The 17036-nt window shown below is 41.9% G+C and overlaps 1 protein-coding gene across 1 annotated transcript in view; it reads left to right on the top strand.

Annotated features, from left to right (window-relative positions):
* The window catches only part of LOC110382547 (6-phosphofructo-2-kinase/fructose-2,6-bisphosphatase), a 43141-nt gene that overhangs the window by 23825 nt on the left and 2280 nt on the right, over positions 1–17036 (top strand). Inside the window, exons 2-8 of the mRNA XM_064035941.1 lie at positions 4947–5072; positions 6783–6943; positions 10015–10149; positions 10576–10836; positions 11211–11429; positions 11868–12102; positions 14651–14778. Of these exons, the coding sequence (XP_063892011.1) occupies positions 4947–5072; positions 6783–6943; positions 10015–10149; positions 10576–10836; positions 11211–11429; positions 11868–12102; positions 14651–14778 (1265 nt within the window). The remainder of the gene's footprint in view (positions 1–4946; positions 5073–6782; positions 6944–10014; positions 10150–10575; positions 10837–11210; positions 11430–11867; positions 12103–14650; positions 14779–17036) is intronic.

The following is a 17036-nucleotide window of genomic DNA, read 5'->3' as shown; positions in this document are numbered from 1 at the left end:
TAATTATTAAGTAGATAAATCGGACCTGCGAGACAAAGATTAATCGGTATTAATAATTTGAGTATTCTAATTTGCGAAGGTATTTACAGGTTGATTTAAATATGACATAAAAAGTAATCTGCATATTTTATTGGAGTGAATATTGTTTATCTGTCTGCACGTGGAAATCGTTAGTAAAGCCGTGATAATAAAGAACAAAAATACTAATACATATGATTAGAAAGACCAACCAGATAGGAGTTAACACCATTCCGCTTAGTAAACTTGCTGATAATATAATCGTTCAATAACGAAGTACCTACGCTTAAACGGCTTAAACAGGAGGCAATTCAAAGAAAAGAATTTTTCCATTTGGAGCCTTAGTAATATCGAACATCGAACGACCAATCTTCCCCGTCACCCTTATTCCTGTCTTCCTGGGTATCAGCCTCTCCTCATGCATGAGGTTCTTTCTTCAATACTAGGTATAATGTAATCGCGCCTAAGACAGAAGTGATAGTTTAGTTGTACTACGCCCACTACCGCCTACACTGACCCACCCGGACTCGAACTCACCCACACGTACTTGAAACATTTAATTTTCCTTTTTCAATAAAACTCCTTTATTATCTTGCGTTAGTTTTCAGACTCCTACTTTAGCACTTTTCCGGTCTAAAGATATTATTATCTCGAAAGATTGATATCTCCCGCAATGCGATAGGTATTGATTCGATGTCAAAAGGACCCGATAAGCAGATAATAAGTAATAGACAGCCGGCTTAAGCCGGTTTCGCACCTAAACCAATTTTCGTGAATTATATCCGATTATTGAAAACCTAGTAGAGCCTGAGAATAGCACACATGACATAGTCATCAGAAAACTGGAAATCCAATTTCAGCTATCCGGTTTTCAGATTTAAGTACCTATTTTCCTTGAGGGTAGCTCTTGTTGTAGAACGTAAGTTTGTTTTGTTATTTAGATAAGATTTGTATTTGGGCTCATTGTAGAAACAGCTGCTATTTTTAATCGTTGTCTATTTAGATAAAAATAAAAGAAAACAATGACGCATTGGTACGGGTAACAACCAACGACATCTGTGAAGCCACAGTAACACTAAGTTAAGAACTAATATTAGCCAATTTTAGAAGTTATTCAGATCCAGTATTTTGTGGACTTAGGAATGATTAGTTATAATGGCGCCGTGGAAAAATTATGAGCTGTTATCATGCAATTTATATAAAGGTTATCGTTTGCATGTCGTCAACTGGCTTCATCAACACACGGCGTGATCTCTGACGCATTTCTCTCGCTACCAATATTACAGAGGTTACATTTGTCGTAATCTTTAACACATAAATCTAGTACACTCTAACTAATTAAGTACACAGACGAACTTATCTTAATATGAAGGATATGTTATATTTGGGTGCTATGTATTTAACTGATAAAAAATACCCGACTGCACACTAAAAAAAGAGTAAAACAAGCCCCACAATAATATTTAATTTATAAATATTGATGGAAAGCATCGCAGGCGGGGACCAACAGAGGCTTATTTATAGTCATTTCGGTTGTGCACCATTTAGCAGAATTTTCGTTGGTGGCGGTCAAGGTGGTCCCCGCCTGCGATGCTTTCCATCAATATTTATAAATTAAATATTATTGTGGGGCTTGTTTTACTCTTTTTAGTGTGCAGTCGGGTATTTTGTTTTTAATAATAATTCTTTTATTTATAACTTTTAGCTGTTTTATTTAACGAAAATGTTGTAGATGTAGAAGACTATGTATATGTAAGTACCATTTTAAATTATTTCGACGACATTTGGCTTTAGATTACGAGTGATGTTACTCCGCAACATAAATTTACCGCCAATCTGGACTGTTGGTAGTGAAGAAGAAAAGAATTAGGTGAGTCATTACTGCTGAAGACCGTCAACGACGTGTGCCCTTATGCGTGTGCCCGCATTCGGGCTGTATACTCGAGCATATCCCCCTCCGCACCGCGCCGCGCGCCGCATGCCAGGCCACGCCCTATCTTTTTGCTTGCTAACGCATGAGTTGCTTTGCGTTGACGCAGAATTAACATGTTCCCGTGGGAATTTTGAGAAAAAACGTATCCTATATTAATTATTACTCCCGTGATTGAAATGAATCTAATGATACCGCATACATATTTTTTTAAAGGGAAATTTAGAAAAAATATCCCGTGGGACTTTTAGGATAAAATGTATCCTATGACACTCCCGTAATCAAGACAAATCTAACGATACCTCATACATCAAAATCCACCAAGCCGTTTAGGCTACAGGAGGTCACAAAGGAACAGACATACATACATACATACATACTTACATACACTCGAAAAACATTACCCTCCTTCTTTGGCAGTCGGGTAAAAACATATTTATGCTGATCTTTTGGTGATAATTAATAAATGAAATACTGATAATTTGTCGTCATAAATTACATCCAAATATAATTCAAACAAACACGATTGAGTACTTTTACAGACCAAAAAGGTATCGTTAGAAAAAGTTTAAAATGGTACTGGCTGAAATAACACTAGCTGAAAAGGCTCTTGTCTATTACTATTAAATCAACTGTCAGATGAATGTCATGTCAATCGATTTAATCGTTGACTTTGACAGTTCGCGTATTGCCGTCGGCGGAGTTGATCGAGTGCGAATTAATTCAATTTATTGAATAAAAAAACGTATTTATTTCTCCATCAAGGCTCGTATAAAATCGAGATTGATATGGATACCGAAGACAACCGCGCCGAAGGTTGGAAGTACCTCAACAAGCAGTATTTTGGTGATGGTTAGTAAAAACTCTAGTTTCGCGAATTCCGTGGGAGAATTTAGCAGTAGTTTACATGCTGTCGTCACAAGGACGCACATATTTCTTATGGCGACGAGTTCTTCACATCCAGTTTGTTAGAAGTTGTATTAAAATAGTTTTTTAACCAGGAAGTGTTGTCTTCATGGGGTGTAGGCTAGGCAATTGATCATCCGTGTTAATAGATTATTATCAGTTAGATATACGTGATAATCGAATTATCTGGTCGGCTATAGCTATCAGATAGGCGTGAAATAGCTTTAGAACAGTATTGTATGTTTAGATGAGTGTGCAGTAATTTTCTGATAGCACTCTACAAGTTGTGGTAATCAATCAAAACTTTGGATAACACTACATTGATTAATAGATGGATTTTCTTCCAAACCATTGTCTGTCTGGATATTTTATCAATCAATATTTTAAATACCTATATTGCATTCTAAGAATATCAATGGTCCATAGTAACTTAACTGACTTTAAAACAATATATTTCATTGACTGCATAAAATATAAATTTTAATCAGGTAAAAAGAACATATTCATTCCAAAGACATTCATAATATTATATTTTCTCCACTGATAAGAAGCTCAGATAATTACACATTCTGCCTCTAGCTGATTAAAACCTGCAAGCATAGACTAGATAACTTGCAAGAAGTTTTAATATCTCATTGATTAATTATGTTCAACTGTGTGACCTATAAAAATGCTTGCTGACCTTGTATGATATTATTGATTTTGTAATTATATTCATGTTCCGTGGAAGTTTTAAATTTTGCTGCTGAGTTTTAAAACAGGAACCTGTTATGAACATTTCAATTGTGTTTATTTTTATTGCCTTTGTCCTGTTCTACATAAGCTATGATACAATAGTGGGTTGTGTGTGCTCATAACTGCAATCTATTTCTGGAAAAGATTTAGATTTATAATAATCTAAAATGTTTTAAGAACAAAATATATTTCATATTTTCTGATCCAAATTATTGAAGATAACACAAAATATGCAAAAGGCTTGAATCTGATTTAAATTATATACATTTCAGTAAAATGGTTAACAGTGGACTTGTTTGTGCAAAAAATAAGTAAAGAGAGCAGTACTCATAATGTATGCAAACTATATTGATGCCAACAGTCAACAGAGATAGCAAAACATGAGCATAGACTATCACTTATATCATAAAACTAAGCATAAACAAGTACTTATTAGATGATAACCTCCTGCGGGTACATACCTACCTCACATCACATGTTTTGCTTGTAAACATACTGGTTTATTAATAGATAAAAATTATTATTACGTCAAATAACTTCTGTTTTGGTAGGTTTCATACTATCTGATTATAACGGTAGACACAATCATTATTTTTAACCAAATTCAAAAAAAAAGGTTTTCATGTAACTGTGTATATTTTATGTTCTTTTGAAGGTCACAATTAATCAAAGCTATTTATATCGGTTGCTATGAAAAAATTATTTCATAAACATTAGCATAATTTTTCAAGCATTTTTCATTCATCTAACAAGTGCACTGAAGAAACAATGAATTTATCTGTGTTCTTTTACACAATAACAATGCAGGCAATAGCTTCATCAAACACGTCATACTACATATGCTGTATGCTGTATCATAAACAATCTGTCTATAAACAAGAAAATCTCTGTACATGATGCAGGTACAGTAGTTTAACAATTACTATGTGGGATATCTATGTAGAGGTAAGATATAGTGCAGGACAGGAATTGAAATCTGACACTTGCCCCTCATTAGATTGACTGATTAATCACTTAATTGATGTGACAGAAACGATTGAAAAAAAAAAACAGATTTGCCTACATTCTTACATGTTCTAGTCCTAAGATACTCCTCTATCAAGATTTCATTCCAGTATCGACGAATTATATATAAGTTTGATACTATGAAAGCCTAAAATAAGGCCACCAATTTCATCTCAATATTTTTGCAACAGGAAAAATTACACTTTTTTAATAAAGACAAAGGCTTGTATCTCATATAGACCTATTACAGGTGGTCAAGGAAATAACGATACTTGAAGTATTTTTGTGAATTCATTGAAAAGATTTTTGTATCAGTATATTTTTCTAAAAGAAATATTGTCCTCTATTGCAGGTGAACGCGCGAACTATGTGAATATACCGCACGTGATCGCGATGGTGGGCCTGCCCGCCCGCGGCAAGACCTACATCTCCAAGAAACTCTCCAGATATCTCAACTGGATAGGCATCAATACGAGGGGTGAGTTTTATAGTTCTTAAGTCTACAGGAATATATTCGTTTAATTGATATTTTAAAGCTGAAGAGTTGGTTGCGTTGAAGGCGCAAATCTCAGGATCTACTGATCCGATTTGAAAAAATATTCCAGTGCTAGATAGATAGCTAGGAATGCTATAAACTACTTACAATTATACCTGGCACGTGATATAGTTCCCACGGGACGCGAATGAAATCGCTTATGGTTATTCCAAAATTAATAGTTGATATTTTTAATCCCGATATTTGGTAGTGGTGTTAATACTCCTCCCGGGGGTGAAAGGGTAGAAAGTCACAGTCCCTTATTAACTAAAATGTATACCTACATCGTTCATTAGCCGTTTACTTCCTTAGATTGCGTCAACTATTTCGGAAAATCACAAAGCCACTTTCCCCACCTAGGCACTAAAACGACTTCCTCACCTAGCTATAACCACATCATTAAACTAAATAGACTTCAAACAAGTAGTCCATTGGTGCAGTACGGCAGTCACGCGATGTCAAATGCGCCGCTATACGTACTTCTGCACTTAATTGAAGGATTTTAAAATTGCCCGCATGACCTATGTCGTCAGCTATAGGTATTTATAGTTTGTCTGCATTGCTGTTATATTCCCACCAATAGAAAAGTAAAAATGTTTTGTCAAAGACGCATATTCTACGTATGATCTTACCGTTTTCTAGGTGCAGTTGAAAATTCTCAGTCACGACAAAAAAGACTATCATTCCTTGAAAATTGTCAACTGCACAAAAAATCGGTAACCTTATAAAATCTTGTACCCCCGATGTATTTTTTTTCAAATGCGCCATAAAGCATTGAATCAGTTAGCTTATATTATGTTGTTGCTAAGACTGTTTACTTATCTAGCTAAGGGCCTATGCACACCACGTTTTTTAAACGCGCCGTCGATGCGCGTTTGTAGCGATACAGACGCGATACGCACGCAAGTCAGACGCAGCCTGCATCGGCTGCATCATGTTAGACTGGAAGCCGACCCTAACACAGTTGGAAAAAGACTAGGCAGATGAATTGCTGGCTAGGCACTTCATCCAAATTATATTAATGGATGATTTTATAGTCATGGAGCTATAACGTGACATGACATACTTCACTTTCCATTTATTGAATGCTCGTTATACACATAAATATAATTTTATTAAAATTAACTGTCACACTCCCCTAAGTAATTGACTAGCAAAGTAACATCGTTAAAAACAAACAAGCTTCGGAATAATAACTTCAGCCTTGAGGTTGCACGTGGTCTGCATGCATTACGGTGCCAGACAGTCTTGCCAGATTTGATTTTCCACATATCTGAATTACTTTTTTAAATGCAGTTTTTTTACTCGCCAATTAAAAGGAGGTGGTATAGCTTTCAGCAATAAATGTCAGAAGAAATCTTTTGACGCAGTCGGGTTTAATTCTCGCGATTTAGTTAATAGCAGCATCATCCGCGGGCGGAAACATTTTAAACATAGGCAACATTTTTAATGCATCATTTAAGACTAAGATATCAATAAAGAGTATTTAACTAAAACAGAAATTCGCTAGCAACTCTAGAGGTCACAGTTCTGACAGCTTATTTTAAGACCCTCTTTTTAAGGCCCGAGTCAGCTGCCGTTGCCGGTGTGACTCGGGCCTAACTTAGACAAAAAGTGACTCATTTTACTAACTACACATATTTTTGCCTGCAGTATTCAACCTGGGCGAGTACAGACGCCACGCGACGACCGCGTACACGAGCCACGAGTTCTTCCGCGCGGACAACAAAGAGGCCATGGCGATACGGCAGCAGTGCGCGCTGGACGCACTGCACGATGTCTGCGAGTGGCTCGTCAAGGGCGGAGAGGTTGCTGTGAGTATACACACACATGTTGTTCCGCGCGGACAACAAGGAGGCCATGGCGATACGGCAGCAGTGCGCGCTGGACGCGCTGCACGATGTCTGCGAGTGGCTCGTCAAGGGCGGAGAGGTTGCTGTGAGTATACACACACATGTTGTTCCGCGCGGACAACAAGGAGGCCATGGCGATACGGCAGCAGTGCGCGCTGGACGCGCTGCACGATGTCTGCGAGTGGCTCGTCAAGGGCGGAGAGGTTGCTGTGAGTATACACACATGTTGTTCCGCGCGGACAACAAGGAGGCCATGGCGATACGGCAGCAGTGCGCGCTGGACGCGCTGCACGATGTCTGCGAGTGGCTCGTCAAGGGCGGAGAGGTTGCTGTGAGTATACACACATGTTGTTCCGCGCGGACAACAAGGAGGCCATGGCGATACGGCAGCAGTGCGCGCTGGACGCGCTGCACGATGTCTGCGAGTGGCTCGTCAAGGGCGGAGAGGTTGCTGTGAGTATACACACATGTTGTTCCGCGCGGACAACAAGGAGGCCATGGCGATACGGCAGCAGTGCGCGCTGGACGCACTGCACGATGTCTGCGAGTGGCTCGTCAAGGGCGGAGAGGTTGCTGTGAGTATACACACACATGTTGTTCCGCGCGGACAACAAGGAGGCCATGGCGATACGGCAGCAGTGCGCGCTGGACGCGCTGCACGATGTCTGCGAGTGGCTCGTCAAGGGCGGAGAGGTTGCTGTGAGTATACACACATGTTGTTCCGCGCGGACAACAAGGAGGCCATGGCGATACGGCAGCAGTGCGCGCTGGACGCGCTGCACGATGTCTGCGAGTGGCTCGTCAAGGGCGGAGAGGTTGCTGTGAGTATACACACATGTTGTTCCGCGCGGACAACAAGGAGGCCATGGCGATACGGCAGCAGTGCGCGCTGGACGCGCTGCACGATGTCTGCGAGTGGCTCGTCAAGGGCGGAGAGGTTGCTGTGAGTATACACACATGTTGTTCCGCGCGGACAACAAGGAGGCCATGGCGATACGGCAGCAGTGCGCGCTGGACGCGCTGCACGATGTCTGCGAGTGGCTCGTCAAGGGCGGAGAGGTTGCTGTGAGTATACACACATGTTGTTCCGCGCGGACAACAAGGAGGCCATGGCGATACGGCAGCAGTGCGCGCTGGACGCGCTGCACGATGTCTGCGAGTGGCTCGTCAAGGGCGGAGAGGTTGCTGTGAGTATACACACATGTTGTTCCGCGCGGACAACAAGGAGGCCATGGCGATACGGCAGCAGTGCGCGCTGGACGCGCTGCACGATGTCTGCGAGTGGCTCGTCAAGGGCGGAGAGGTTGCTGTGAGTATACACACACATGTTGTTCCGCGCGGACAACAAGGAGGCCATGGCGATACGGCAGCAGTGCGCGCTGGACGCGCTGCACGATGTCTGCGAGTGGCTCGTCAAGGGCGGAGAGGTTGCTGTGAGTATACACACACATGTTGTTCCGCGCGGACAACAAGGAGGCCATGGCGATACGGCAGCAGTGCGCGCTGGACGCGCTGCACGATGTCTGCGAGTGGCTCGTCAAGGGCGGCGAGGTTGCTGTGAGTATACACACACATGTTGTTCCGCGCGGACAACAAGGAGGCCATGGCGATAAGCCTCAACGCCTAATTATCATTCCCCTGCCCTTACGGCGCGTCCTATGCCAGGGATCTGGATGCAAACGCAAAGCCATACCCTTCCCAGATCAAAATCCTAATTCCGAATGTAGCTTTCAGCATTAGTTTTTGATCAACGCTTATGTCTCTATAATATGAAATATGAAGTCTTGAAAGAACTTGCTACGTTTCCTAGATTAAACGCAAACTTTAACGGTGCAAAAAGTACAGAATATGGTCTGGCTTAGTGTTGCAAAAAAACCGTTTTTTTTCTAATGTGAAAAAAAACCTTGAAAAAAAACCCTGATAAAAAACTGTTTTTTTTCTGGGCCTGGTTATTTTCAAGAGCATAATAACCCTAAAATTATTAGGGCATTTACCGTTAAAGATTAATACTTAAGATTACAAGATAGTCTTAGGTTTATTCTTGAATCTACGGTACTTTTCTGATAAAAATATTGGCAACATTCATTGATATTAACTCAACGAAAGGGAAATTTTGAAAATTGAACTAAAACTTACGCTAGAAAAAAAACCAAATTTAGAAAAAAAACAACGATGCAAAGTTTTTTTTCATGTTTTTTTTCAAAGAAGTGAAAAAAAACAAATCGTTTTTTTTCATTTTACATCACTAGTCTGGCTAGCTAAAGCCTATTGTGCAAGTCAAGTTTCATAATAAAGGAGGATTATGTCTGGCTGTCTTCTGTGATCAGCTTAAGCGCTAGGCCCAGTCGACTCTGTGGATCGATACCATTTTAATTAAAATAGAGAACATCTAACTATTAGACTCGGGCCTCATTACATAAAACTTAACGTGGGCTTTATGACTGAACATGTCATTGTGGTAAATAAGTAGGTACGCCTATCCACACACACCCAATTGAAATGTCCCATCGTTTTTGGGTATTGGATATAATAACTCTAATAATATGTCATCAATTGATTGTAATGCCTAATAATAGTGACCCTGGACATCAATAAAAAGCTATTTAAATGACCAATATTCTTCGTGTATGTTCCTAATATCGTAATTGAAAAGAGTTCTAAGAAATTGCACACGACGCGACGTCAACTTCGATAGAGTGAGTGATTATGAGGCCTCAATGGTCTAACAGCTGTACATGCGATTGATTGAATGGCTTTATTGATATTTTACGCATCCAATTGGTATCTGAAAGATGACCTGTAGTCAATAATTCGTGATTCGTGCCAAACTTATTGGTGTCGCTTTTAGTTATCAGTTTGCGACGAAAGTGCATGGATAGTAAAACCACATAGGCGTACGTGCTAGCTAATTAGTTGCGAGCCGCCATCAAGTTTGGAACGAACTCTCCTTAAAAGAAGAAAATTCATTGCTCAAAACCCTCCAGTCAAAATGGAACCTTAAACCCTAACTAATAAAGTCCATAATTCCGCAGGTGTTCGACGCGACAAACTCGACGCTGGACCGGCGGCGCATGATCCGCGACATCGTGGTGCACAAGATGGGCTTCAAGCTGTTCTTCGTGGAGTCCATATGTGATGACCCCAGGATCATCGAACAGAATATCATGGTGAGGTATTATGGGGATACATGGTTGTAGGGTTAAGATGTTCAGTTAGTTTCGAAGGGAGGTTCAATCGTATCCTTGTGTACTTACAAAAGAAAACTATTTGTAACTTAGTCTTAATTATACATACAATAACAAAATTTACTTTAGTCTTTGATAACGGATTTTCTACTTCTAATTCAACTTCGATAAAAATGTGCTGCTATTTCACTAACTTGTGGTGTTTTCTGAATACAGAAACAGCAAAGTCCCATTTCCGTTTAATAATCTGTTATGTATTCTAAATGCTTATATCTTATTGTATCTTTAGTTTCATGGTATTATGTTTATCTCCATTCTCAACTTTAATTCAATCTTCTAACATTCATTTTCCGTATCGATATTTGCGAGAATTAAACTAAAAACTAACCAACACACCTCTAATTCCAGGAAGTAAAAGTAAGCAGTCCAGACTATACCAACATTCAGAACACAGACAATGTTTTAAACGACTTTCTCCTCCGAATAGAACACTATAAAGAAAAGTATGAGCCTCTAGATGAGAGCATGGAGTCCGATTACAGCTATATGAAGATCTATGATACCGGGGAAAAGGTTGTGGTACATAAGCATGAAGGCCACATACAAAGCCGGATTGTCTATTACCTTATGAATATACATATCGTGCCGAGGACTATTTATTTGACTAGGGTAAGTGTTATTCATATAGTCTACTTTTTTTAGCTATTTTTATTTTAATTATAAAGACTTATTTCCATCCGCGTACCGACAGCCGAGGGAACTACTTCCCGAACCCAGGTGGTGATTAAATGTATCCTTATTCCATCTTTTGGTACTAAACTATTGTCCCACCAATTTTCAACCTTGTTGGTTAAGTCTTTGTTGAGTTATAGGTATACGTAGTGTAAGTAACACAATTTTCTATTATATAGATGTATGTAAAAGGTTTCTGAATCAGCTAAATAACTTATAATTTTGCCATTAACTGTAATGTGAATATTACATATCCTTCGTCACTCAAAATCACACCTAAATACCTCTAACATAAACCCAAATTCCCCCAGCACGGTGAAAGCACACACAACATAGTGGGCCGCATAGGAGGCGATAGCGACCTCTCGCCGCGAGGCCGTCAGTACGCGAAGGCCCTCGCGAACTACATCGACCAGCAGCAGATACCAGGCCTCAGGGTGTGGACCTCGTGGATGAAGAGGGCCATACAGACTGTGAAGGATGTTAAGGCTCCTCAAGAAAGGTGGAAGGCTCTTAATGAGATTGATGCTGTAAGTTTTACTTATATGTTACTAATTACTAGCAGTTTCCCCTGGTTTAGTCATATGAATAGAATAGAATAGAATAATTTATTTGCCATAAACATGTGCATAAACATATGAAGAAATGTATTCTTTTGCCCTCTTAAATAATTGCTGAAGAGTGCAATTTTTTTTTAAACACTTCTTATATTTATGCCTTGTATATAACAAAAAAATACTAACTCAAGTTAGTAAACATTTTTTATTGCTCATCCATGGTGAATAATTTTAACTTAATAATAGTACAGTATAATAGTACAAACGTATGTTTGGACTTTAAAATAAACTATAACCCTTCTGTTTCATGTCAAGGTGGTCTAAAAATAGATACTCATTCTAAATAAAAAGATGGACAACAAAAAACAGTTGATTACAAAAAAATATAATTTATCCCTTTCATCCTTCCAGGGAATATGCGAAGAGATGACCTACGCAGAGATCCAGCAGAAATACCCCTCAGACTTCAACGCCCGCGACGCCAACAAGTTCGCGTACCGCTACCCTCGCGGCGAGAGCTACGAGGACCTGGTGGCCAGGCTGGAGCCCGTCATCATGGAGCTGGAGCGGCAGGGCAACGTGCTGGTGGTGTCCCACCAGGCCGTCATGCGCTGTCTGCTCGCTTACTTCCTGGACAAGTCTGCTGGTAACTGGATGCTGTAGTAGTCAGTAGTAGGCAGGCTGGAGCCCGTCATCATGGAGCTGGAGCGGCAGGGCAACGTGCTGGTGGTGTCCCACCAGGCCGTCATGCGCTGTCTGCTCGCTTACTTCCTGGACAAGTCTGCTGGTAACTGGATGCTGTAGTAGTCAGTAGTAGGCAGGCTGGAGCCCGTCATCATGGAGCTGGAGCGGCAGGGCAACGTGCTGGTGGTGTCCCACCAGGCCGTCATGCGCTGTCTGCTCGCTTACTTCCTGGACAAGTCTGCTGGTAACTGGATGCTGTAGTAGTCAGTAGTAGGCAGGCTGGAGCCCGTCATCATGGAGCTGGAGCGGCAGGGCAACGTGCTGGTGGTGTCCCACCAGGCCGTCATGCGCTGTCTGCTCGCTTACTTCCTGGACAAGTCTGCTGGTAACTGGATGCTGTAGTAGTCAGTAGTAGGCAGGCTGGAGCCCGTCATCATGGAGCTGGAGCGGCAGGGCAACGTGCTGGTGGTGTCCCACCAGGCCGTCATGCGCTGTCTGCTCGCTTACTTCCTGGACAAGTCTGCTGGTAACTGGATGCTGTAGTAGTCAGTAGTAGGCAGGCTGGAGCCCGTCATCATGGAGCTGGAGCGGCAGGGCAACGTGCTGGTGGTGTCCCACCAGGCCGTCATGCGCTGTCTGCTCGCTTACTTCCTGGACAAGTCTGCTGGTAACTGGATGCTGTAGTAGTCAGTAGTAGGCAGGCTGGAGCCCGTCATCATGGAGCTGGAGCGGCAGGGCAACGTGCTGGTGGTGTCCCACCAGGCCGTCATGCGCTGTCTGCTCGCTTACTTCCTGGACAAGTCTGCTGGTAACTGGATGCTGTAGTAGTCAGTAGTAGGCAGGCTGGAGCCCGTCATCATGGAGCTGGAGCGGCAGGGCAACGTGCTGGTGGTGTCCCACCAGGCCGTCATGCGCTGTCTGCTCGCTTACTTCCTGGACAAGTCTGCTGGTAACTGGATGCTGTAGTAGTCAGTAGTAGGCAGGCTGGAGCCCGTCATCATGGAGCTGGAGCGGCAGGGCAACGTGCTGGTGGTGTCCCACCAGGCCGTCATGCGCTGTCTGCTCGCTTACTTCCTGGACAAGTCTGCTGGTAACTGGATGCTGTAGTAGTCAGTAGTAGGCAGGCTGGAGCCCGTCATCATGGAGCTGGAGCGGCAGGGCAACGTGCTGGTGGTGTCCCACCAGGCCGTCATGCGCTGTCTGCTCGCTTACTTCCTGGACAAGTCTGCTGGTAACTGGATGCTGTAGTAGTCAGTAGTAGGCAGGCTGGAGCCCGTCATCATGGAGCTGGAGCGGCAGGGCAACGTGCTGGTGGTGTCCCACCAGGCCGTCATGCGCTGTCTGCTCGCTTACTTCCTGGACAAGTCTGCTGGTAACTGGATGCTGTAGTAGTCAGTAGTAGGCAGGCTGGAGCCCGTCATCATGGAGCTGGAGCGGCAGGGCAACGTGCTGGTGGTGTCCCACCAGGCCGTCATGCGCTGTCTGCTCGCTTACTTCCTGGACAAGTCTGCTGGTAACTGGATGCTGTAGTAGTCAGTAGTAGGCAGGCTGGAGCCCGTCATCATGGAGCTGGAGCGGCAGGGCAACGTGCTGGTGGTGTCCCACCAGGCCGTCATGCGCTGTCTGCTCGCTTACTTCCTGGACAAGTCTGCTGGTAACTGGATGCTGTAGTAGTCAGTAGTAGGCAGGCTGGAGCCCGTCATCATGGAGCTGGAGCGGCAGGGCAACGTGCTGGTGGTGTCCCACCAGGCCGTCATGCGCTGTCTGCTCGCTTACTTCCTGGACAAGTCTGCTGGTAACTGGATGCTGTAGTAGTCAGTAGTAGGCAGGCTGGAGCCCGTCATCATGGAGCTGGAGCGGCAGGGCAACGTGCTGGTGGTGTCCCACCAGGCCGTCATGCGCTGTCTGCTCGCTTACTTCCTGGACAAGTCTGCTGGTAACTGGATGCTGTAGTAGTCAGTAGTAGGCAGGCTGGAGCCCGTCATCATGGAGCTGGAGCGGCAGGGCAACGTGCTGGTGGTGTCCCACCAGGCCGTCATGCGCTGTCTGCTCGCTTACTTCCTGGACAAGTCTGCTGGTAACTGGATGCTGTAGTAGTCAGTAGTAGGCAGGTTGTAGGCAATCATTTGTCGGCTCAGTGACAATTCCTCACTCTCATAATACTTTGAGACGGCGACCCGTCACGACCGGGTAAGGATGTCATGTTGGCACTGGCAAGCAGATGTCATGCATGATGTATTACAGTCTAAAATAAATAGATAGCAATACTCAATTGACATAAGAGTGGCCTATGCCCCTGGGACGTGGTCTCTAGGATCCTTTGGCCGAAATTCAGAGAGCTAACAATATTTTACGCTTCCTGCTTTCATCTACAGTTAGCCAATGAAGTCCAATTATTTTGTCGTTATTACTGTGTTTATATAACATTTTTGCTGACTACAAAATGCCCTAATCTTTGCTGACTATACAATGTATCCTAACCACACAAACACCATATTGTAATGTTATAGAGGAGCTGCCATACCTCCACGTGCCGCTACACACAGTGATCAAGCTGACGCCGGTCGCGTACGGCTGCCGCGAGGAACACATCAAGCTGTCCGTGCCCGCCGTGGACACGCACCGCCCTAAACCTTCTGTAAGTAAACACGCGTGAATGTCCCTCAATACTAGGACAGAATGCTCACTGACTACCGTTCAAACTTCTATCTCTAGTAAGCAAATCGACAGATAGATAGAAAATTGGAAACGGCCTTAAAGTAACAACAATGAGAGCTGAAAGAATAATGATGGGTTTAGTCAGTGAAAGTCTGACACACTCTCATGCTGCACCCACAGCAGGAGGGGTCATTTGATGATGTCCCACATAAAAAAAGGTTTCAATGCACCGATTTACCAAGGTGGAAATATATAGCAAATCCACTGTTGCTGGCCTCATACTGAGTCATTATGCGCTTGCGAATCTGAGTCTCCGAGTTTCTGAGTCTCAATGTCTCCGGGACTGTGTTGAGGTTTCTTGAAAGAAACAAGAGCCTCAGTGATGCTAGCGTAAACTTGCATCGTAGAAAAAAGCTTACTGTAGATACAGAAGTTAGCAATATAGAGTAGAATAGTACTCGAAGTAGTTAGTAATTAGCTTATCAAGAAGCTTTTAGTAGTATAGCCTCTGTAATTGCAGATACGAAAACCTTAGCTTGCGAGGCAAGCCATTACGATTACGAAAAACACGTATGTGAGGAGAGAGATCAAGATCTGATCTTGAATTAACTATATAATCTATTATTATAATTATGTAAAAAAATCGTCTCAATCATTGACAATATTTGAAACTACAAGATTTTATTTTTAACTCAATTTTAATAAAATAATTCCGCAATCACAAGCACGCATGTTTCTATAAACGTCATCAAAACTTTCCGCCATCTTCTATTTCTTCGCCACGCATCTGAATTACTCTTCCATAGTAATGTCAGACTTCTAAAAATCATCAAAATTTTCGAAAAAAATAATTAAAAAAGCAATTTATTTGACAGGACGACGAAGACGCGGCTGAGGTTCAAGTACGAAATGTTTGAAGCATGATTAAGTAGATAGCATGGGTAGTATGGCGTTGTTGTGGAAACCATTAATTGTCGCTCGACTAGTCATCATGTTAATTATTGGCGAGGACTTGTTATTTGTTTTACAGATGGATGCTAAAACATAATATACACAGAAACATATTTTGATTCAAAAAACATACATTATGTTTCTCTCTAGCTAGATGATATAGTTTGACAGCTGCATGACCAGACTGACAAAGATACTCCTTGGTGAAAATTCTATTTTGTCGATGGCAGGTGGCGGATCCATTTTAATGGAAATAAATACAAGGAAAGAAAGCTCAGTATTCTTCTTGGAAATAGATCTGCTGCAAAGGTAAAATAAATCCATAAATAGAATTTCATTGTTTCATGCAATCTGTGATAGATATTTTCAAAAAGATAATCATTTGAGTTGACGTGTCACACGCCGTCTTCTGATTTTCTTGACAAAGTGAAGAAAAATCAATTAAATGCAATGATATTATAAAGAAGATACGCTACGTTCATACTAAGCGGCGTCCAAAATTGTTGCGTTCTTATTACAAATGTACTTAAATGTCATTTTCAACTACGACTGCGACAGATAATTCGGAAAGTATGGTACAGAAAGAGATAGCTATTTGTAGTGAGTTGCGCTTGAAGTATAAGCCGACTAAAACAAATTACGACAATTGTCTGAATTCGTTCGCAACAATTTTTGCGTGCCAGTGCGATATCTACCTCTTTTTATTTATAATATCATTGATTAAATGAATTTGTAAATCTAGATAATTTGGCAGATGATGAAAGCGGAATGAATTTTATCAATCTTCAAATGCATAGAAATAGTAGACTTCTTCATAGGACTCGTACATAATTGGCATAATTACTAGTCACGTTCGTGGCGGAAAATTATTGATTTTTACAGCAACATGGTTGACCATTTTGGCGGGTAAAGTGACAGTTGACAGGTGGCGGTTATCCGTGTGTGTTTGCTTATGGCGGAGGCGGAGTTTTTTTTTTAATTAAACGTGTTATTTGTTGCGTTCAAAATTGTGTGTTTATTCAATTGGATATTTATAAGTTTATGTATTTATTGGTAAAGGTGTTTTATATAGCGCTAATATTTTTCGTATTGGTGCGGCACCATACCGTTCTTTACCCGTTCCTTTTCCCATTGGAAAACACCATCCTGACCTGTTTGATGTCTGTCACAAACGATAAGATTAAGTGCCTACTGGTTTTGGGTTGAATATCATTCTTATAAATACCAGTCATTAATCCAATAATACCACTTTTCAAATTTTTTTTTGTTGCCCATTATACATGTAGT

This window comes from Helicoverpa armigera, chromosome 8 (genome assembly GCF_030705265.1).
Source record: "Helicoverpa armigera isolate CAAS_96S chromosome 8, ASM3070526v1, whole genome shotgun sequence".
NCBI classification, from domain to species: Eukaryota; Metazoa; Arthropoda; class Insecta; order Lepidoptera; family Noctuidae; genus Helicoverpa; species Helicoverpa armigera.
Note: the sequence above shows the minus strand (reverse complement) of the source record. Positions and strands in the feature narration are given on the sequence as shown.